This window comes from Orycteropus afer, unplaced genomic scaffold (genome assembly GCF_000298275.1).
Source record: "Orycteropus afer afer isolate SDZICR_OR568_19922 unplaced genomic scaffold, OryAfe1.0 scaffold00032, whole genome shotgun sequence".
In the NCBI taxonomy this organism is placed as follows: Eukaryota; Metazoa; Chordata; class Mammalia; order Tubulidentata; family Orycteropodidae; genus Orycteropus; species Orycteropus afer.
This window is the reverse complement of record NW_006921619.1, coordinates 4,723,399-4,746,372: the sequence shown is the minus strand read 5'-3', so window position 1 is coordinate 4,746,372 and position 22,974 is coordinate 4,723,399. Positions and strand designations below refer to the sequence as shown.

At 39.6% G+C, this 22,974-nt stretch overlaps 1 protein-coding gene across 1 annotated transcript in view; it reads left to right on the top strand.

Annotated features, from left to right (window-relative positions):
• MCCC1 (methylcrotonyl-CoA carboxylase subunit 1) overlaps positions 1-22,974 on the top strand; it is a 106,459-nt gene that overhangs the window by 6,643 nt on the left and 76,842 nt on the right. Inside the window, exons 2-4 of the mRNA XM_007935907.2 lie at positions 2,387-2,433; positions 4,397-4,533; positions 14,085-14,180. Of these exons, the coding sequence (XP_007934098.1) occupies positions 2,387-2,433; positions 4,397-4,533; positions 14,085-14,180 (280 nt within the window). The remainder of the gene's footprint in view (positions 1-2,386; positions 2,434-4,396; positions 4,534-14,084; positions 14,181-22,974) is intronic.

The window sequence follows — 22,974 nt, the reverse complement described above, 5'->3', positions numbered from 1 at the left end:
AAGAGAAAACTCGTGCCTGGTTTACAGATGGTTCTGCGCAATATGCAGGCACTACTCGAAAGTGGACATCAGCGGCACTGCAGCCCCTTTCTGGGACTTCCTTAAAGGACAGTGGTGAAGGGAAATCCTCTCAATGGGCAGAACTTTGGGCCATGCATATGGCTGTTCACTTTGCATGGAACAAGAAATGGCCAGATGTATGATTATATATGGATTCATGGGCTGTGGCTAATGGCTTAGCTAGATGGCCTGGGACTTGGAAGGAGCATGATTGGAAGATTGGTGATAAGGATGTATGGGGAAGAGGCATGTGGATAGATCTCTCTGAGTGGGCCAAAGGAGTAAAGATATATTTGTGTCTTATGTGAATGCCCACCAAAAGGTGACCTCGGCAGAGGAGGACTTTAACAATCAGATGCAGAGTCGCTAGTGTCATCAAAATTAATCAAACTGGAGAACCAATCTAGGAAGCCCATCCTTATGATTTTGTCTCTCTAGAACCACTCCCAGTACCAAATGTGTTAGACTGGGTTCTCTAGAGAAACAAAAACCAGCAAAGCATATATATAGAGAGAGAGAGAGAGAGAGAGAGAGAGAGATTTATCTTAGGAAAATGGCTCACAAACATATAGAAGCCGGCTAGTCCAAAGTCCCTGGAGGAAACGTCGGGCTGGAGGCAGCCTTAGCTTCCACAACCACAGGGGGCCGAGAAATTCAAGGCTGGCAGGCAGTACACTGGTTGTTGACTCCAACAAAAGACAAATCCAAGATCTCCAGGCCGAGTGGTGGGCTGCTTACTCACGGAAGGTTGTAGTCAGCACACCAGGGTCCCAATCCACAAAAGAATGTCTCTCTTTCCAGGATGTCCCTGGATATCCTGGAGGCAGGCCACACCCCTAGGGAAACTCCCTTTGGGCAGATTGGCTACTCAGAACACAGTCATCTGATCCCATCGTGGGAACAACCACACAGAACTGAGGTCCACCCAAGTTGACACACAGCTCCAACTATCACAGGAGCTCTGGTGGTGTAGTAGTCAAGGCATTTGGCTGCTAACCAAAAGGTCAGTTATTTGAACCCACTAGCCACTCTGCGGGAGCTCTGGTGGCATAGTGCCTAAGGCACTTGACTGCTAACCAGTAGGCTGGCGGTTCAAATCCACCAGTCACTCCTCGGAAGGAAGGTTGGGCAATTTACTTCTGTAGTGATACTGCCTTGGAAACCCAAGGAGGGGTCGCTATGAGTTGGGTCTGACTCCATGGCACATAACAACAGCTGCTCTGCAGAAGAAAGATGAAGCAGTCGGCTTCTGTAAAGATTTACAGCCTTGGAAACTTAGCGGGGGTCACTATGAGTTGAAATGGACTCAGTGGCAACGAGTTTAGTTTGGTTTTTGGTTTTATGTTGAGGTGTAATCCATACTGAGGGGTGTAGTCTTTGATCTTCATCAGTAAGTGCTTCAAGTCATCTTCACTTTCAGTGAGCAAGGTTTTGTCATCTGCATATTGCAGACTATTAATAATGAGTCTTCCTCCAATCCTGATGCTGTGTTCTTCATATAGTCCAGTTTCTCAGTTGTTTTTTCAGCATACAGACTAAATAAGTATGGTGAAAGGATATAACCCTGATGTACACCTTTTCTGATTTTAAACCACACAGTATCCCCTTGTTCTGTTAAAACAGCTGCCTCTTGTACTGTATACCAGTTCCTCATGAGCACAATTAAGTGTTCTGGAATTCTCATTCTTTGCAGTGTTATCTGTAATGTGATTAGTAGTTGATCACAAACCTTTGTGCCACCCAAGGACCTTGTTTTCTTATTAGGGGGTTGATAATAAAAAAAAATAGTTAAGAAACATTGCTGTAATATGACTTGCCCAGGGTCACCAGCAACTGGTCAATTATAGGTTTGGATGAGAAGTTGGCTTTTCTGGCCCTGAACCAGCAGTCTTTCAGCTGCCCTTTTCAGCTCCCTTCCCTTTGCTTCTCTGGGCTTAATTGTTCAAATCTGCATTATCAGAGGGTGGAATTAAATTGGTATATTTCCAAACTATAGTTTGACTAGAATTTTTTTCATTTGTATTACTGCCTCTGGATCTGGGGTCAAACGCCAGCCTCAGGAGTGAAGACAGTCCAGAGGTTTTGGGAGGATTAGTGACTTTTTCAAGGACACAGAGCAAAAGAAGAAAAACCAGAAATGTAACTACTGATTTGTAGATTAATTTTCTTTCCACTTACTAAGTCACTTTGTCAGTTGGCTCTAAGTTTAACTAAGGTCATGTGTGGACTTGGTTTTAATTTTTTTTTATTTAGATTCTTCTGAAAGAAAAATGACTGATATTTCTTATCCTATTATATTATAATTTCATTTGGATTTATTTTATAGGAGGTGGACTTGGAAGCAAAGAACCATGAAGTATGTAACAACCACAGGTACTGACAATTTTTGTTGGATCCTATCACTTTGATTCAGATTGTAAACTAAGAAAGAAAGTGTTTAATTTGTACGTAATAGGATTACTTCTCAGTTTTGATGCTTTGGATATTTACAGTAATCTTAGTAAGGAATGAATCATGGTTTTCATTTCTCTTGTGAAAAATCTCTTGCTATTGAGTCTAAAATATGCAAAGTAATAATTGAAAACATTTTATATTTATGTTGTTATTTGTATGTGTTTGTCCATCTTTAGTATTAATAATTTGGAAAATTAACTGTTACTAGGTGACATCAAGTTGGTTTTCGACTCATAGAGACTCCATGTAACAAGAGTGTAACAGCTCCATAGAGTTTTCTAGGCTGTAATGTTTCTAGGAGCAGATAGTCAGGTGTTTTCTGCCATGGAGCCACTGGGTAGGTTTGAACCGTGAGCCTTTTGGTTAGCAGCCCAGTGCTTAACCATTGCATCATCAGGGCTCCTTGGAAAAATAACTATGATGATCTGAATCAATGTTCTTAAAACAATTCTTTTAAGTAGCAGACTATTTTTCTATAAGAAAATTTTACATGGAATTCTCGATTATATAAAGCATATAGATTGTAACTTCTGACTGATTGGATATAGTCCCTCTGTCTACCTGACACACTTACCTCATTCCAGCAACCCTATAGCAACTCTTGGTCTCTATAGATCCCCACTGAAAAACATTTTTTAAAGATAAAAAACAAAACCAAACTCCCTGCCTCATAGTGACCCCTCCTTGGGTTTCTGAGGCAGTATCTCTACGGAAGTAGATTGCCTGATCTTCCTTCTGAGGAGTGGCTGATGGATTTGAACAACCAGCCTTCTGGTTAGCAGTCAGATGCCTTAGGCACTATGCCACTTACTTCTTAAAAATATAGGGAGCCATGTATTTTTAAGAAGTAAGTTTACTATAGTCTGCCAAAGAGCATTTATTTAGTATATGATGGATAAATGCCTTTTGCATATTAATGCAATGACATATCCTTATGGCATTGATGTCAGTGGACATCATTTATATTACAGAAGAACCACAGACCCCTGTGCACACATGCTGGAGGCTGTGCAGCAGGAAAGGAGAACAAGGGAAATGGTAACCACAAAGAGGAAATAGGAGGAATGCTGCTACATTTGGGGGATTGTAATCAATGTCATGAAACAAAGGTGTATAATCTGTTGAATGGGAAACCAATATGCTCTGTAAACTTTCACCCAAATCACAATAAAAAGTTAGTATTAAAAGAGCTCTAGTCGCTAACCAGAAGACTGGCGATTCAAACCCATCAACTGTTCCTTGGAAGGAAAGTTAGGCAATCTACTTCTGTAGTGATACTGCCTCGAAAACCCAAGGAGCGGTCGCTGTGAGTTGGATCTGACTCAATGGCAGTGAGTTTGGTTTTTGGAAGGTCGTAGAGAGTCTGATCTTGGGTCAAATCCTGGATCCACCACTCTTTTGGCTATGTAATAGCAAGAAAGTAATATTTCTTTCAGCTTTAGTTTCTCCATCTTTAAAATTGGATAATAATAGTGTATCTACTTCTTAGGATTATTGTGAAGATTTAAGTGTATGATAAGTCTTTAGCACAGGATCAGGGCATAGAAAGTACTGATTAAATATTAGTGATTATTAACTTTTTTTAAAATCTATTATAATTTGATCTTTGGTGAATATGAACCTTTGGCGTAATAAAGCATCTTTTAATAGGGTTTGATGGGCTTTATTATTTAAAATGGAAAATCCTGAGTAATAAAAGTTTATTTAATCAAAGAGAAATTAAATGCACTTTTAATGTTAGTTAGAACAGTAATTTTAGGCTCCATTATGCTGATTTACCAAAGCAAGTTTTTATAAAATGGTTAACCTCATATATTATTTTTCAGTCTAATTCATTGCTCCCAATGATGTTTTTGTATGATTTTTATGGTGTTTTAAACAGGAAGAAACATTACCAAGGTTCTCGTTGCAAACAGAGGAGAAATAGCCTGCAGGGTGATGCGAACAGCCAAAAAAATGGGTGTACAGTCAGTTGCTGTTTACAGTGATGCTGATAGGAACTCAATGCATGTACATATGGTATGTGGTCAGAAACTTGAAGTCAAATTTGGAAGTGGTCGTTTTGTTGTTGTGTCGATATTTTAGTTCTTTAGATTGACAGTTTATATTTGTTGATACTGGCATTAAGTACATAAGTTAAAACTGTTGTTATTTGCCATCAAGTCGTCTCCGACTCATAGCAACCCCTCCTTGGGTTTCTGAGGCAGTATCTCTGCAGAGTAGATTGCCCAACCTTCCTTCTGAACTACGTACTAATCATTCTCTTGAAACACTTTTCCATCTATAATATATATTATTAATTATATATTATATAATTCATATATATAATAAATAATATATATGTTGTTGTTGTTAGGTGTCTTCAAGTCAGCTCCAACTCATAGTGACCCCATGTACAACAGAATAAAACACTGCCCAGTCCTATGCCATCCTCACAATCCTTGGTAAACTTGAGCCCATCTTTACAGCCACTGTATCAATCCATCTTGTTGAGGGTCTTCCCCTTATTCAGTGACCCTCCACTGTACCAAGCATGATATCCTTCAGGGACTGATCCCTTCAGATAACATGACTGAAATAGGTGAGACGAAATCTGGACATTCTTTCCAAGGAGCATTCCGGCTATACTTCTTCCAGGACAGATTTGTTCTTCTAGCGGTCCATGATACTTACAGTATTCTCCACCAACACCACAATTCAAAGGCATCAACTTTTCTTCTGTCTTCCTTATTCACTGTATAGCCTTCACATGCATATGAGGCAATTGAAAATACCATGGCTTGGGCTAGATGCACCATAGTCTTCAAAGTGCATCTTTTCTCTTCAACACTTTGAAGAAGTCTTTTGCAGCAGATTTGCCCAGTGCAATATGACATCTGGTTTCTTGACTGCTGCTTCCATTCTGTTGTTTGTGGATCCCAGTAAAATGGAATCCCTGACAACTTCAGTCTTTTCCCCAATTATAGTGATGTTGCTTATCGGTCCAGTTGTAAGGATTTTTTTTTCTTCCTGTTGAGATGAAATCCATACTGACAACTTTAGTCTTTGATCTTCATCAGTAAGTACTTCATGTCATCTTCACTTTCAGCAAGCAAGGTTGTGTCATCTGCATATTGCAGATTGTTAATGAGTTTTCTTCCAATCCTGATGCCACATTCTTCTTGATATAGTCAATCCACCTTCTCAGATTATTTGCTCAGCACACAAATTGAATAAGTATGGGGAAAGGATATAGCCCCGATGCACACTCTTCCTGATTTTAAACCATGCGGTATCCTCTTGTTCTGTTCAAGTGACTGCCTCTTGGTCTATGTGCTAGTTCCTCATAAGCACAATTAAATGTTCTGGAATTCACATTCTTCGCAATGTTGTCCATAATTTGTTATGATCCACATAGTCAAATGCCTTTGCATAATGAATAAAGCACAAGTAAACGTCTTTCTGGTATTCTTTGCTTTCAGCCAAGATCCATCTGACATCTGCAATGATACCCCTTGTTCCACATCCTCTTCTGAAACCAGCTTGAATTTCTGGACACAGAAGACCCTTGTGGCCCTCTAGCCAGTTCTTTCTCATTCTGTGCACAGACGTTCAAACCTGTTTTGCTCCATTCAAACCTCGGACTCCCTCTCGTCCCCCCTTTTTCTCAGTAGATGATCTTGAATTCATGGAGAAAATGAAACTATGAGTTTCTTGCCACAGACTCTGCTGACTTGCCTGCATGTGTATCAGTCTTCTTCACATGCAAGGCCACTCATCTGCCTGTGCTCTGGGTTCCTTCTACTGTCTTCTTAAGAATCTTCCACTTAACTAATTGAGAGATTTAACATAGTATAGGATATAAGATCAACATACAAAAATCAGTTGGAGTCCTCTACACTGGCAAAGAGATTGCTAAAAAGGAAATAAGGAAATCAGTACCATTTACAATAGCTACCAAAGGGATAAAATACTTGGAAATAAATCTTACTGGGGACACAAAAGACCTATACAGAGAACACTACAAAACACTGCTTCAACAAACTGTAAGAGATCTACATAAATGGAACCATACCATGCTCATGGATAGGAAGATTGAATACTGTGAAAGTGTCAATACTTCCCAAAGCCATCTATACATTCAGTGCAATCCTGATCCTGATTCCATCAACATTCTTTAAGGATATGGAGAAAACAATCACTGATTTTATAAGGAAAGAAAAGAGACCTTGAGTAGGCAATTGAAGAAAATAACAAAGTAGAAGGTCTCACACTCCCAGATCTCAAAACCTACTATACAGCCAGAGTAGTCAAAACAGCCTGGTACTGGTATAACAACAGACAAATAGACCAGTGGAATAGAATTGAGAACTCAGAAATAGATCCATCTACCACAGCTGATCTTTGACAAAGGGCCATACTCCATTAAGTGGAGAAGAGCTAGTGTCTTTGACGTATGGTGCTGGCAAAACTGAGTATCCATTTGCAGAAAAGTGAGGCAAGATTCATACCTTATATCATACACAAAAACTAATTCCAGATGGATCAAAGACTTAAAAATGAAACCTAAAAATGTAAAAGTTCATCAAAGAAAAAATAGGGACAAATTTAGGAGCCCTAACTTATAGCATAAATAGACGATATATCAAGTATAACCCAAAATGTACATGATGAACTAGATGATTGGGACCTTCTAAAAATAAAATACTTACTTGCATCAAAGGATTTTTCCAAAAGAGTAAAAAGAGAACCTACAGATTGGGAAAAAATACTCAGCAATGACATATCTGAGAAAGGATTTACCTCTAAAATTTATAGAAAACTCCAACACCTCAACATCAAAAAGACAATCTATTTTCAAAATGAGTAGAAGACATGAACAGACACTTCACTAAAGAAGATATTCAAGTGGCCAATGAACACATGAAGGAATATTCATTTTCATTAGCCATTGTTGTTGTTGTTGTTTGCCGTCGAGTTGGCCCCGACTCATAGCGACCCCTCCTTGGGTTTCCGAGGCAGTATCACTACGGAAGTAGGATTGCCCAACCTTCCTTCCGAGGAGTGGCTAGTGGGTTTGAACCGCCAGCCTTCTGGTTAGCAGTCAAGTGCCTTAGGCACTATGCTACCAGAGCTCCTCATTAGCCATTAGAGAGATACAAATCAAAATCACTATGAGGTACTGTCTTACCCAGTACTAATAGTAGAGTTCAACCAGACAGAAAAGAACACGTGCTGGTGAGGATGTGGAGATTGTAAACAGAAAACCAGAGACATCAATTGACAAATGAGGACAACTACAAACCAAAGATAGGGAAAAAACTGTGTTTGTTACAGAACTTCTAGATGGTAGGGATGTCAAGACAACTGCAAGATAGAACGGACTGTTCTAAACTTGGGAAGAAAACTATAAATCACAGGGTAACCTCAAAGAAAAATGATAAACCTTCACATGAAAATCAAAAAGAGGACCAGCGCAAATATTTAGCAAATACTAAAGCAATAGCAACAAAGGAAGTGATAACACGATTCATAAACAAAATGAGCTCAGCATAGAAAATCATATGGAACAAAGAAATCAATACCACGAGAAAGCACATAACAAAAATGACAGCAACAAATTCATATTTGCCAATAATTACATATCTGGCAAGAGACTTACCTCTAAGATTTATAGAAAACTCCAATGCCTCAACAGCAAAGGAATTAACAATCCAATTGAAAAATGAGCAGAAGACGTGAATAGACATTTCACCAAGGAGGATATTCAGGTGGTCAGCTAAAACATGAAGAGATGCTCACAGTCATTGGCCATCAGAGAGATGCAAATCAAAACAATGAGATACAGTCTCACCCCAGTGCTGATGGAAAGGTTCAACAATACAGAAAATTATAAATGCTGGTGGGGATGTGGAGAGATTGGGACTCTCATACACTTCTGGTGGGACTGTAAAATGATACAACCACTGTGGAAGGCAGTATGGTAATTCCTAATTTATGGAATTTCTAATTCCAAAAAATTGGAGTTAGAAATACCATTTGATCCAGCAATCCCATTACTAGGAATATATCCTAAAGAAGTGAGTCAGGATACAAACAGATAGATGCACATCCATGATCATCGCAGCACTGTTCATGACAGCAAAGAGATGGAAACAACCTGAGTACCTACCAGCAGAACAATGGATAATGAAACTGTGGTGCATACACACAACGGAATACTGTGCAACACTAAAGAATAATATAGCATCTGTGAAATACGACATAACATGGATGAACTTGAAGGACATTATGCTGAGTGACATAAGTTAATCACATAAGGGCAAATGTTGTATTAGTCCACTATTGTAAAAAGTCAAGGAAAGGTTTATATATGGAAAGAAACTTTCCTTGTTGGTTACTAGGGAATGGGTTGTTGTTGTGTGCCGTTGAGTCGGACTCAACTCATAGCGACCCCTCCTTGGGTTTCCGAGGCAGTATCACTATGGAAGAAGATTGCCCCATCTTCCTTCCGAGGAGTGGCTGGTGGGTTTGAACCGCCAGCCTTCTGGTTAGCAGTCAAGTGCCTAAGGCACTACACTACCAGAGCTCCTAGGGAATGGGAGAAACCAAAAAAAAAAAAAAAAAACTCACTGCCATCGAGTCGATTCCAACTCATAGCAACCCCTATTGGGTTTCCAAGGCAGTAAATCTTTAGAGACGTAGATTGCTCAGTCTTGCTTCCACAGAGTGGCTGGTGGGTTTGAACCACCAACCTCTGGTTAGCAGTTAGATGCCTTAGGCACTGTGCTACCAGAGCTCCTTAGGGATAGGAGGGAAAGAGAGGTAAAATTGCTAGATAAGTAAGAGACAGGTATTGATTTGGATGAAGGGAAAGGCAGTATACCAAATTGAGTGACCAGCCCAATAACACTAAGGAAAAGGAAGAGACAGAAGTATACAAGAGGTGTAGATGACAAAGATAAACACTTTTACATATATAATACTATGTTATTAGTGATAACAAATATAAATCTATGGGTAAATAGTTGGATAGAGAGGCCAAATGATCAAGTATTTCCAGGCAAAAGGGAATATACCCATGGCCATATATAAGGTTGGCAGTTGATATTTCTACATATTTATTTGTATGTGCTGTAAGAATGTCCATATAAATAGAACTAACAGGGCAAAGTTAGGATAGCTTCTTAGCCACAGTCAACCACCCTGATGGAGAGAGTTGTTGGATCTGTGGGCTCGGACCATGGTCACAAGGCACATCAAAGTCAGTTGGCATAACATACTACATTAAAGCACTGTTCTACATCCTACTTTGGTGAGTAGCAACTGGGGTCTTAAAAACTTGCAAGCAGCCATTTGGATGCAACAATTGGTCTCTCCTTATCCAGGGCAAAGAACAATGAAGAAAACCAAAGATCCATGGAAACAATTAGTCCAAAAGACTAGTGGATCATGCAAACCTCAGCCTATATGACCATGAGACCAAAAGAACTAGATGGTGCCCAGCTACCACTGTCAACCACTCAGAAAGGGATCAGTCCAGGAGATCCTGGATAGAGTGGGAGAACAATGTGAAACAAAACTCAAAATCATAAAAATGATCAGGTTTATTGGTCTGATAGAGCCTGGTGAGACCCCCAAGACTATATGGCCCCTCATGGCCTTTTAGGCTTAGAATTAAACTCACTCTTACAGCTTCCAGCCAAACAGTAGACAGGCATATAGAGTGAACATTTACATCAGGTAGCTACACTCCTTAGAACAATCAATCATGGGAGAACAGAGGGCAATATTTGTACAGGGCAGTACCTCGGGGATAGGAATGAATAGAAAAGGACACAGAGAAGAGGTAACAACACGGAGGAGGTGAGAAGAGAGCTGCTACATTGTGGGGATTGCTGTCAATGTCATGAAACAAACTATGTATGAACTGCTGTATGGAAAATGAATTTGGTCTATAAATTTTGACCCAAATCACAATAAAAATTAAAAAGAAAGAAAAAAGACTCTTCAACTTAACAGTGATGTGTCTTGAGTCACCCCTCCACTGGATCCTTCTTGAAAGCATTTAGATACACTGTAGTAGTCTCCCAAATTCATAACTATCCCTAGCCCCACATCTCCCTTTTTCCAGCCCCCCTCTTTTTTCTCCCATTTGTAGCCTGCTGTTTTCTCTTCCTAACCTCTTAATCTCTTGGCAGCCAACTCTTGTCAAGCTTCTTTGCTCACCCCACTCTTGAAATTGTTTCTGCTAAGCTCACTGATTATATCCATGTCCCTAAATCCAGTGGAATCTTCAGTCCTCAGCTGACTTGACCTGTCAGTAGCATTAACACCATAACAGAGCACTCCTTCCTGTTAGAAATAAATTCTTCATGACCTCTGACCCTCCTGTACTCTCAGTCCTTTTTCTAGATCCTACCCATATACAGACCCTTAAATGTTGAAATTCCTAAGGACTTGGTCCTTGACCCACTTATTTTCTCACTGTATACTTTCAATGTAGATAATTTCATCTATTTCTAGGGCTTTGCTAGAAACTCCCAAATTTTTATTTCTAGCCCAGACTTTCTTTCAAGCATGATAGATCCCACTGCCTCTCAATATCTCCACTTGCATGTGTTACAAGTACCAAACTTAAAATGTCTGAATTGCACTCAGGATCTTTTCTCTGTAGTGAACCTAGTTTTCTTGCAGACTCCACTAGCCCAATAAATAGATAGCAATTGCTCATAAAAATAATAATGCCAGAAATTTGAGAGTTGTTTTTGAACATCTTTCCCTCTTCTATTCCATTCTGTATCCTCCCTTCCCACACCATCCACTTCAAGACAATTACCACCTGCTATTAATTCTGCTTCCCCAAACGTTTCTTCCCACTTCTTTCTGCCCTCCCCCACCTGCACCTTAAGACAAAGCCACTGTCATCTCTTGCTTGGTCAAATGCTGTAGCCTCCTAAGCAGTCTGCCTGTATCCACTTTTGCTCCCTTCCCTACTCTCTGTTTTCTACCCTTTAACTAGAGTGATAGTTTAAAATCAGAATTTGATCATGTTACACCCCTGCTTTAAACTTTCTTATAATGTCAGATTAGCAATAGTTTTTAAAAGATTGGTAGTATTTAGCGTTTTTAAAAGACAGTTAAAAATTGGTACATTATTACATGTTGATGGAAATGTATATTGGTAAAGTTATTTCAAAGGATGATTAACCAGAGGCATTAAGATGTGTATATCCTTCAACCCAACCCTGCAAACAGTCCTCTAGATCTCTTTCCAGAGAAATGTTCACATATACATGCAAAGAGAAGAATATATGAGGATATCTCCTGCAGCCTTGCCGCCATTCAGTTTTTTGCCATTATGACCTAAATGTCTATTAAGAGGTAAATGACTAAATTAACTGTGGCCTCCATGCTGTGGAACACAATGCAACAGTTCCTTAAAAATGAAAAGTGGTAGACCTATATGTACATCATTAATGAAAGTGCAGTTGCAGAAGATAAGTATATAGTTTGATCCTAGTTTATATAAAAACTAGAACTGTTTATATAACGTACACTGTATATGAATAAATGGGAATATGTGTATGGAAATGCCTGTCCCAAATTGATCTTAGTGGTTGTATTTGGAAGGGGTTGAAAGGGGGGACGGGAGCAAAGGGCTACTTTGATTTTGCATTGTTTACATTTTTTAGAACAAGGGTAGATTTGTGTTTTGTGGAATTGAAAGAAAAAAAAAAAATCTTTATGGAAACAAATTGCTAGGTCCTTCTCCTGCAGGTTATGTTTGAACTGCCAGCCTTTTGGTTAGCAGCCAACACTTACCACTGTGCCATCACTGTGCAATCTGTTCCCTCCTGTCTACCCAGCCTCATCCTTGACCCTTTGCCCTTTATTCCCCTTGTTCACTGTGTTCCAGCCATACAAGCCTCTTTCAGTCCCTCACACTGACCAGGTATTGCCCACCTTGGATCTTTCATGTATGTTGTTTTCTCTGCCTGGAAGGCTCATCCCCATCTCCGTTCCTGTTCCCAACTCCACACCCTACACCCATTTGCCTGGCGGGATCCTGACCATGCTGGAGGATCCTTCCCTGACCACTAGTCTGACCAGATCAGTTTTTCTCTTAGTTTCATGATGTCCTTTGGTTTTCCTTAATGCCTTGATCACAGTTATCAATAAATGTGTGAATATTTATTTAATGACTATCTCTCCCTTGCGATTAAGTGTGTGAATGTGTAGTTAATGTCTGTCTCTCCCTTTAGACAGGGGCATTTTCCTTGTTTGCTGTATAGGCAGCACTTACCTCAAAGTGTGGCACATAGTGGGTATTCAGTAAGTCTTTGAATGAATGATGCTTTCTATCTAGTCTACATCAAAGGATATTATGAATTGTGCAAGTTTTAAGGGATGGTATAAAATAATTCCCAACTGTATGGCAGGAGCATTATTAGCATACTCTAATTATTGTGTAGAAGCTCTGTGGTGTAGTGCCTAAGGCATTTTCCTGCTAACCAGAAGGCTGGCAGTTTAAACCCACAGGCCACTCCTCAGAATGAAGATTAGGCAATCTCTTTCTATAGTAATACTGCCTTGGAAACCCAATGAGGGGTTGCTATGAGTCAGATCTGACTTGAAGGCAGTGAGAGTGACTGAGTGAGTAATTATTGTGTAAACTTTGGTAAACTTTGTAATTTTATTTCTTCCTATATACACCTGTTATATTTCCTATCTCTGTTGTCAAATTGTAAATATTTGACATGAAATGCATCTAAAGTTATTATTGTTGCAAATAATAATAGCATGACTGATACTTGTTGCTTTTAAATCCTGTGGTACTTTAATTTTACTGCAGTATGTAATTTATACATGAAAATCATGTTTTGGCAATAGATTCCAAGATTAGTTTATTTTGAGAACATAGACGTGAGCTTGTACTTCTATTTTTAAATTCATGCATTGTTCTTAGGAGCCAACATTTAAAAAATATAATAATAATAAAATGATCCTGAAACCGTGCTATAGTATACCCACTGTGCCATCTTTTTTTTTTTTTTTAATTTTATTTTGATTTGGGTGAAGATTTACAGAGTAAATTCACTTTTCATACAGCAGTTCACATATACTTTGTCTCATGTCATTGACCAAAATTTACAATGCAACAGCTCCCCTCCCACTTCCTCCCCACAGTCACCTCTTCCCAGTGTCCATCCCTCCATACTCTTCTGCGCCCTGAGCAGTCTCCCTGTGCATAAGCAGCCCTTCCTTCTCCCATGATTGTTCTCTCCAGGGCGTGTGTCTACTTGAGGTAAATGTTTAACTCACATGCCTGTACTTTGTTTGGCTGGCAACCACAGGTGTGGGTTCAATTCCAGACCTGAAGGGCAGCTAGGGGCCATAGTCTCAGTGGTTCCACCAGGCTCTATTGGACCAGCAAACCTGGTCCCCACTTTCTTTTTTTTTTTTTTGCCTCCAAATGATTTTGAGTTTTGTTCCACATTGTTCTCCCTCTCTATGCGGGATCTCCTACATCCCCTCCAAGTGGATGACCCACTGTGCCATCTTTTAAGCGTGTAATATTTCTTTCACAGGCAGACGAAGCATATTCCATTGGCCCTGCTCCCTCACAGCAGAGCTACCTTTCTATGGAGAAAATCATTCAAGTGGCCAAGATCTCTGCTGCACAGGTAAAAGTGTGAAAATATTTCAGTGCAAAAGGATTAAGTTTTGTGCACATTGTATAAAATCACTAATTATTTCTAGAAGTTATTTCTATTTTTGTCTCTTCCTAAGCTTTTTATATTTACTTACTGTGCTGTCATTTGAAAGTGTCCATGTCCCTTCTCATTCCTCAGTAACTGTACCTTCCTGCTAAATCTTCTGCACTTTAGATCTTTTGGAAAACAGGGTCTAAAATATAAGTTAAAATTAAGACAGAATGCAGCCTTTCTACCTTCAAGTGCAGGAGCTCTGGTGGAGCAGTGGTTAAGACATTCAGCTGCTAACCAAAAAGTCAGTGGTTCAAACTCAACAGCCACACCATAGGAGAAAAATTAGATAGTCTACTTCCGTAAAGATCTGCAGCTTTGGAAACCATATGGGACAGTGCTACTCTGTCCTCCAGGGTTGCTATGAGTTGGAATCAACTCAGTGGCAATGAGTTTGGTTTTTTTGGTTACCTTCAAATGCTTTGGGAATATAGATGGTGCTCTAAATTGTAAGGTAAAATGAGGAGCAAAATTTCTCTTTCCTCAATTTCCCAGTGTCTTTCAAAGGGCCTCCCACCTATTTCTCCAATATCTCAAACCTCAAAACTTTGGTGTTATTACGTGTCTCCACTATCTTTCAAAAGAAGTAAGAGCCAGTTTATATTGAGCCTTTTTTTAAAATTATTTGCAGCCAGATACTTATGATCTCTTATGTGGATTTCAGATTCTTAGCTGATTTTCCGGCTTCTAAACTCCTTACCCATCTGATCAATACTGTATACTACTAGATCTAGATGAGTGTTTCTAAAACACTAGCTTCATTATTATTATTATCCTCTGTTCCTTTTCTTTAAATACCTCACCATTTTCCTACCCTGTCGCCCAGTTAGTAAATCTTCATTGGTTGAAAGACAAAGTCCAAACTCTTTAGCCTGGCATGTAAGTTTTCAGTATGTTGCCATCCTATTTGTGAAAACTATTTTCTGATCACTAGTCCTTCATATAGCTGCAGTGAACTTTTCTCTATCTCCTTTACCCACCATACTATTTTATTCTTCTAAGCATTTGTTCATATTAATCCACCTGCTTGAAATGCTCTCTTTGCCCTTCTCTTATCATTCATTGATGCATTTATTCTCTCAGCAAACATTAATTGGTCACCTGCTTTGTGCCAGCTTCCTAGCATGGATGCAGCAGTGAATAAGACAGACACAGCTGTCACCCTTCTGAAGCTGTACTCTGTTAGAAGAGAAAATAAACACTTAAAGAAATATTACAACCAAGAGAGTGATAAGTGCTGGGAAGAAATTAAAGCAGGATAAGGGGATAAAGAGTAAGTGTTTGGGAGATGCTTTATTTTTATTATTTTAATAATTTTTCCCTTTTTTTTTCCAAATCTCCTCCCCCCCCCCCCTTTTTTTTTTTTAAGTTTTCTTTTTCCTTCTTTTAAAATTGTGATTTGGGTGAAAGTTTACAGAGTAAATTCATTTTCCATACAACAGATTATACACATTTTGTTTCATGACATTGACCAAACTAAGCTCACTGCCATCAAGTCAGATTAGACTCATAGTGACCCCTCCCTGGGTTTCTGAGGTGGTATCTCTATGGAAGTAGATTGCCCAGTCTTCCTTCTGAGGAATGGCTGGTGGGTTTGAACTGCCAGCCTTCTGGTCAACAGTCAAATGCCTTAGGCACTACGCCACCAGAGCTCCCATGACATTGACTACAATCCCCATAATGTAACAGCTGTCTTCTCAATCACTCCCTCTGGTTACCCTTTCCCTGTGTCCTTTCTGGGAGATGCTTTTAAATAGAGTGGTCAGGGAGGCCTATCTGAGGGGTGACAACTGAAGAAAAACCTAAATGATGAGAAGGAGCTAGCCATGCAGGGAACTCCAGGAAGAGTGTTCAAATAGATGGAATTGCCAGAGCTCTGAGATGAAAACAGTCTTCTTTTATTCAAGAGACAAAAATGTGCTTTGTGGTGAGGTGAAATTAGTGATGGGTTGTGTCATTTAGGGTCCCGTCAGCAAAACTGAGATTCCACTAGAAATTTCAACAGAGGGAATTTAATATAGGAATTAGTTACTCCAGTTTTAGAGGGATAAAAGAGCAAAAAGGATATATTGAAATTATGCAGTGATGGTAACTACAGAAATGACAATCACCTGTGGCTGAGGAAGAGGTTGGAGGAGGGCTCTTCTCAGCTGTTACTCAGTGCTCTGGTTGGTGTTGGAGCCTTACCTGGATGTTGCATGTACGTAGAGGGCACCATGAGGCCAGTTCTGGGATTCTTAAAAAAAGCTGAAGATTAGAAGCAACTGCTCCTGCCCAGGATGAAGAGATAGGAATACTTCCCCTAATTCCAGTTTTCCTATGGTGACCCCTGTAGGCAAAACCTAACAGAAGGCCAGCTCGTAAAGAAGAAAAGTAATTTACAGAGCCTCACCACCAAGTACAGGAATGGTACAAACAGTTAAGCTTTCGACTACTAACTGAAAGTTTGATGGTTCAAACATACTCAGAAATGCGTCAGAAGAAAGGCCTGGGGAACTACTTCCAAAAGGTCATAGCCTTGAAAACCTGGTGGAATGCAGTTCTACTTTGAAACAATGGGGTCACAGGAAGTCAGAATTGACTCAATGGCACCCTTTTTTTTTTTAAATCACAAAGCACAGTGTGGAAGATTGGATTTGCAGCTGAGAGAACCCAAACAGGAAGAAAGTGGTAGGAGATGAGGAAGCAGAGAGAGAGACAGACAGGATCATTTAGGGTGTTATAAAATACCAACAAAAACCCATTGCCACCAAGTCGATCCCCACTCATGGCAACCCTATGAGTCTATGTGTTATAGAGTGGAACTGTTCTATAGGGTTTTCTTGTGATCTTTACAGAAGCCAGTCTTTCTTCTGTGGTGCCACTGGTTGCATTTGAACCACCAACCTTAGGTTAGTAGCCTATCACAAACCAATGGCACTTCCCAGACACCTTAGGGCACTTTAGGCCTTGATAGAGTTTCTATTTCATTCTCTGTTGAAGGAAGCCATTGAAAGATTTTAAGCAGCAGAGTGAATTGATGTGATTTACATTTTAATAAGTTCTCTTGACTGCCATATGGGAAATACAGGGAATAGGGAGAGAAAGGAGCTCTGGTGGCGCAGTAGTTGAAGCATTTGGCACTAAACTAAAGGATGAGGGTTCAAATCCACTAGCCACTCTGCAGGAGAAAGTTGTGGTGGTCTGCTGTAAAGATTACAGCCAAAAATATCCTATGTGGCAATTCTGCTCTGTTCTACAGGGTTGCTATGAGCTGGAATTGACTTGAGGGAAATGGTGTTTGGGGTTTTTTTCCTTAGTAGAGAAACCAAAACCAAACTCATTAACATCGAGTTGATTCTGACTCATAGTGACCCCACTGAGTTTCCAAGGCTATAAATCTTTACAGAGGTACACCATCTCATCTTTCTTCCACAGAGTGGCTGGTGGATTTGAACCACCAGCTTTTTGGGTAGCAGCCAAATTCCTTAACCACTACACCAGCAGAGCTCCTTTGGTAGAGAAAGGTGGTGCTGATAACAATGAAAGTAGGTAGGATAATTAGGAGTCCATTATAGTAGTTTTCCCCTTTACTACTAGCTGAATTTCTGCCTCTTAAAAATTCTATCTTGTCACTTTTAGTCACATCATTCTCTCTCTTTCCCTTTAGTATTTGATTTCCTTTTCCAGCCATTTTTATACTTAATTAGCTGTTATTTAACAATATTAATATCTTAACTCTTTCTCAACTCCATTGTGTCCTTCCTAAGGGAAGGATTCACATCTTGCACTTCTTTTAGATACCACCTAGCAACTCAAACACAAACAGAAAGGTCCTTAATTTGCCATAGTAAATCTATGTGATTATTTTGTATTTATGTATTCCTGAACTAGTGTTCTCTTCTTTAGAATCAGAGATCTTAGACTCAAAAATTTAGGCATTAGTTTATACATGTGGGTATTTAGAATATGCTTGTTTTTAATGATGATGATGATGATGATGTAAAATAAAAAGCATTAGAAAGAAAAGGACATAATACATAATAATAATAATACATGGGCTTTATATATTAGGAATCCGGGTGTTTTAACATATATATCGCTTTTTTTTTTTTTTATTAGGATTTGGGTGAAGATTTACAGAGTAAATTCACTTTTCATACAGCAGTTCACATACATACATATCACTTTATTTATTTATCATGTATTTGAGCATACATGCTATTGTTACCTCCGTTTTATAGATGTAAAATCTGAAACACAGAACCAAACCTTCGACTGCCATTGAGTCAGTCCAACTCATATGACCTTATAGGACAGAGTAGAACTACTCCATAGTTTCCAGTTCTACAGAGTCACTGTGAGTTGGAATTGACTCAGTGGTAGTAGGTTTGGGTTTGGAATCTTTATGGAGGCAGACTGCTACATCTTTATCCAGGAGTAGCTGGTAAGTTTTGGTTAGCAACCACAAGTTTTAAAAACTATTCACCAGGGCTCCCTGATGTATAGAAGGTTACATGATTTTATCCAAAAGCATCTCCTCTCTTTATTAGCAGCTTTAGCATCACATGAGAGCTTGTTAGAAATGCAGGTGCTCTGTGGCCCCACCCCAGGCTCACTGTATCATAATCTGCATTTTTATCAAGATCCGTAGGTGATTTGAGATCAAAATTAGTCTAATCATTGACAGAAATGGGATTATTCTCCTGACTCCCAGTCTTAGTCTTTGTCCATCAACCAAGCTGAGCAGTAGAACTTTGTTGCCCCTCATTTTCAGAAATGGAAAGTATTATTTAGTCAGAAATTTCAATTAAGGAAAATAAATTCTTATGGGCACAGCACTCTTCCTTCTTAACTTTATCATTGCTTTATCCTCTAAGTCCTTGGAATTAAAAATCTACTCCTTTTTTAATGAGCATTTTTTGAGATCAGGCACAGTATCAACAGTCCCTTTAAAAGGCTTCTCAAGTGATTCTAATCTGTAGCCAGGATTGACTGCTACCTCTCCCAACCAGAGAAGGTCTGAGAAAATGACGATCCAGTGGACTAGCCTAAGGGTCATACTTGCCACTATTATCTTCTGGAGTCTCCTAGTATAGCCATATAACCAGGCATAGGTGTGATACTCCTCACAACTGGACCAATAAGCAATATCATGATAAATAGAGAAAAGATCGAAATTGTCAAGGACTTCATATTACTTGATTACACAATCAACACCAACGGAAGCAGCAGAAACGAAATCAGATGCTGTACTGCACTGGGTAAATCTGCTGCAAAAGACCTAAAGTGCTGAAGAGCAAAGATGTCTCGTTGAAGACTAAGGCGTGCCTAGCCCAAGCCATGGTGTTTTCAGTCACCTCATATGCATGTGAAAGCTGGACAATGAATAAGGAAGACCGAAGAAGAGTTGATTTTTTTGAGTTGTGGTGTTGGCAAAGAATGCTGAAAGTACCATGGACTGCCAGAAGAACTAACAAATCTGTCCTGGAAGAAGTGCAGCCGGAATGCTCCTTGGAAGCAGGAATGGCTAGATTTCATCTCACCTACTTTGGTTATGTTGTCAGAAGGGACCATTCCCTGGAGAAGGATATCATGCTTGGTAAAGTGGAGGGTCAGTGAAAAAGGGGAAGGCCCTCAACTAGACAGATTGACACAGCGGCTGCAACAGTGGGCTCAGGTATAGCAAGGATTGTGAGGCTGGCACAGGAACAGGCCAGTGTTTCGTTCTTACAGTGTTTCGGTCTTAACAGTGTTTTGTTCTTACAGTGCTGTACATAGGGTCACTGTGAGTCAGAGCCAACTGAATGGCACCTAAGAACAACAACATGTGTGACATGGTAATTTCAAATTACTAGCCAACGTATGATATGCTCATTCCAGGAAATTTATAAACTCTCTGTGCCTATTTGGATTAGTATTTGTTAAATGTTATAACCTAAACAATGGGAAAAGAATAAAGAATTGTCACGTTTTGCCTGGAAAGTCAAGATTTCAGCTGACTTACAAACATTACAGATGGTGCTTACAATAAAGGAGAAAAGAGCAAAAGATGAGAATATGGGGACCGTTATTGGAGAATTTGTTATTATTAAGGTTAAAAAAAAACACCTCACTGCCGTCAAGTTGGATCTGACTCATAGCAACCCCTCCTTGGGTTTCTGGGGCAGTATCCCTACAGAAATATATTGCCCCATCTTCCTTTGGAGGAGTGGCTGGTGGGTTTGAACTAAGGCAGTATGCCACCAGAGCTCCTGTTAGTAAGATTAGGTGTCATGAAGTCAATTTTTGACTTAACATAACCAAAAAACCCAACTGACTAACATCATTGATGCAATATAGTTGGGATTAAATCAGAAATTTTAGGCCAAGGAAAGCTACTTTAGCTCTGGGCTTCCTGGAAGTCCTGATCAAAAAGGAAATTTGGTACATTACAATGTACAAAACTCTCCTTTAATAACAGTATAGCTGAGTATTATTGTTGTTATGTGCCATCGAGTCGGTCCTGACTCATAGCGACCCCTCCTTGGGTTTCCGAGGCACTATCTATGGAAGTAGATTGCCCAACCTTCCTTCTGAGAAGTGGCTGGTGGGTTTGAACCACCAGCCTTCTGGTTAGCAGTCAAGTGCCTTAGGCACTGTGCTACCAGAGTGCCTTACCTGAGTATTAAGAGAACAAACTTTTGCCTTAACTTTGGCTTTGAAGAAGTTAATTGTTCTGATAAAGGACATTGAATAACTCAATGTATAGTGATTTTGAAAGAAGCTTTCCAGAACTGTTGGGTTGTTCTTAATGTGGGCATTTAGACACAAGCATTTTTAGGAACTAAAGGAAGTACAACCAGAATGGTCCTTAGAAGAGAGAATGGCAAGACTTCATCATGTATTTTGGTCATGTTATCAGAAAGGACCAGTCCCTGGAAAAGGACATCATACTTGGTGAGGTAGAGGGTCAGCAAAAGAGGACAAGATCCTCAGCGAGATGGATTGACACCATTGCTGTGGTGATGGACTCGAGCATGGCAGCTCTAGTGAGGGTGGCATAGGACTGGGCAGGGTTTCACTATAGTGTGTGTGGGGTCACTGTGAGTTGGAACTGGCTCAACAGCACCTAACAACAACAGCAGCTCTCTGGTCATTTGCTTGATTATAGTTCTGCTCTGTCTTACAAGGTAACTCACTATAAGTTGAAATTGGCTCAATGGCAGTGAGTGTGCTTATACTGAAGAAGCCATGGTGATGCACCAGGTAAGTGCTTAGCTGCTAACTAAAAGGTTGGCAGTTTGAACCCACCCAGCAGATCTGGAGGAGAAAACCTGACAATCTGCTTCAGTAAAGATTACAGTCAAGAAAACTCTGTGAGCAGTTCCACTGCTGTCGCAGGGTCAGTATGAGTTGGAATTGACTCAAGGGCACCCAACAACAAGAACACCATGCCTAGACTGAGAGACTCCAGAAGGTGTAATGGTCAGCATGTACCTTAAGGCAAGTTCTCTAGAGGGTCAGTTTTCTCAGACATTCTCTAGTGGGTAGTAGTAGTCCACCCAGGCTGCATATTAGAATCACCTGAGGAGCCTTTGAAAGGGACTGTTGAGAGTGAGGAGGAGAGCCTAAAAGGGTCTTCGGGAATCCTGGTGGTGGTCTGTATTTTGATAGAAGTGCTGGTTACACAGGTGTATTTGGTTTATGAAAACTGTGTACATAGACCTTTACACTTATGTGCACTGTTCTGTAGGTATTTTCTACTTTAGTAAAATGGTTTAAAAAAAAAAACAAAAACTGGCCAGGCCTCAGTTATCCGAATCAGTTCTCAAGGATGAATAGTTATTTAACTAAATACAGGCAGTCTATGTAGTTGACTAAAAGGAAATCCATATGCTTTAAGTATCACAGATGTGGGTAGGAAATTCTTGGTAATAAGAATATAAAGGGCTTGTTCCCTTTACCATGGAAACGGCATGTCTCATTTCTGCTTGAAAGCAAAGCCAGCTTTTATCTTTAAACCACTTTGGAGGTGTATATATGCTTAAACAAGTACAAAGCAGAATAGATACAAACTAAAAGTGTGGGAAAAATAATTTTGACAGAGACTAAAGTGTAGGAGATAACAATTAAAGACATGTTAATGCTGTAGAATGTATACTTTAAACAGACTTGGAATCCTGTAACTGATCAGGGTGAATGGGTAGCTGAAATGTACATGCCTGACAGCTGGGGACTTAGGGTAGTTGTAGTACTGTTGTTTTTCTTTTTAATCTATTCAAATGCTCAAGAATGCCTTGGTTTGGATATATTAAATTGTGTTTCCTAAGGGAAGTTACTAAAATTTCTTGAGGCTATTCCCAGATTGTTAGAGAAGTTTTATTTTTAGAATGAGATAGCTGTTTTTTTGTTTTTGTTTTTTTAGTTTTGAAAGGAAAATGTATATCGAGTTCATCTAAGAGTTATATTGAATTATCTGTTAAAAAGAAGAGGGTCTAGAAAGAAAAACCTGAAAATGAAATTTGGAAAACAAGTACATTCACAATATCATCAATTAGGATCAAATAGTTAGGAATACAGTTAGCAAAAGAAGTTCGAGACCTGTGTAAATGAAAATTACAAATCACTGCTGAGAGAAATTAGGGTCTTAAATAAATGGATAGATTGTTGTTGTTGTTATGTGCCGTTGAGTCAGCCCTGACTCATAGCGACCCCTCCTTGGGTTTCCAAGGCAGTATCACTACGGAAGTAG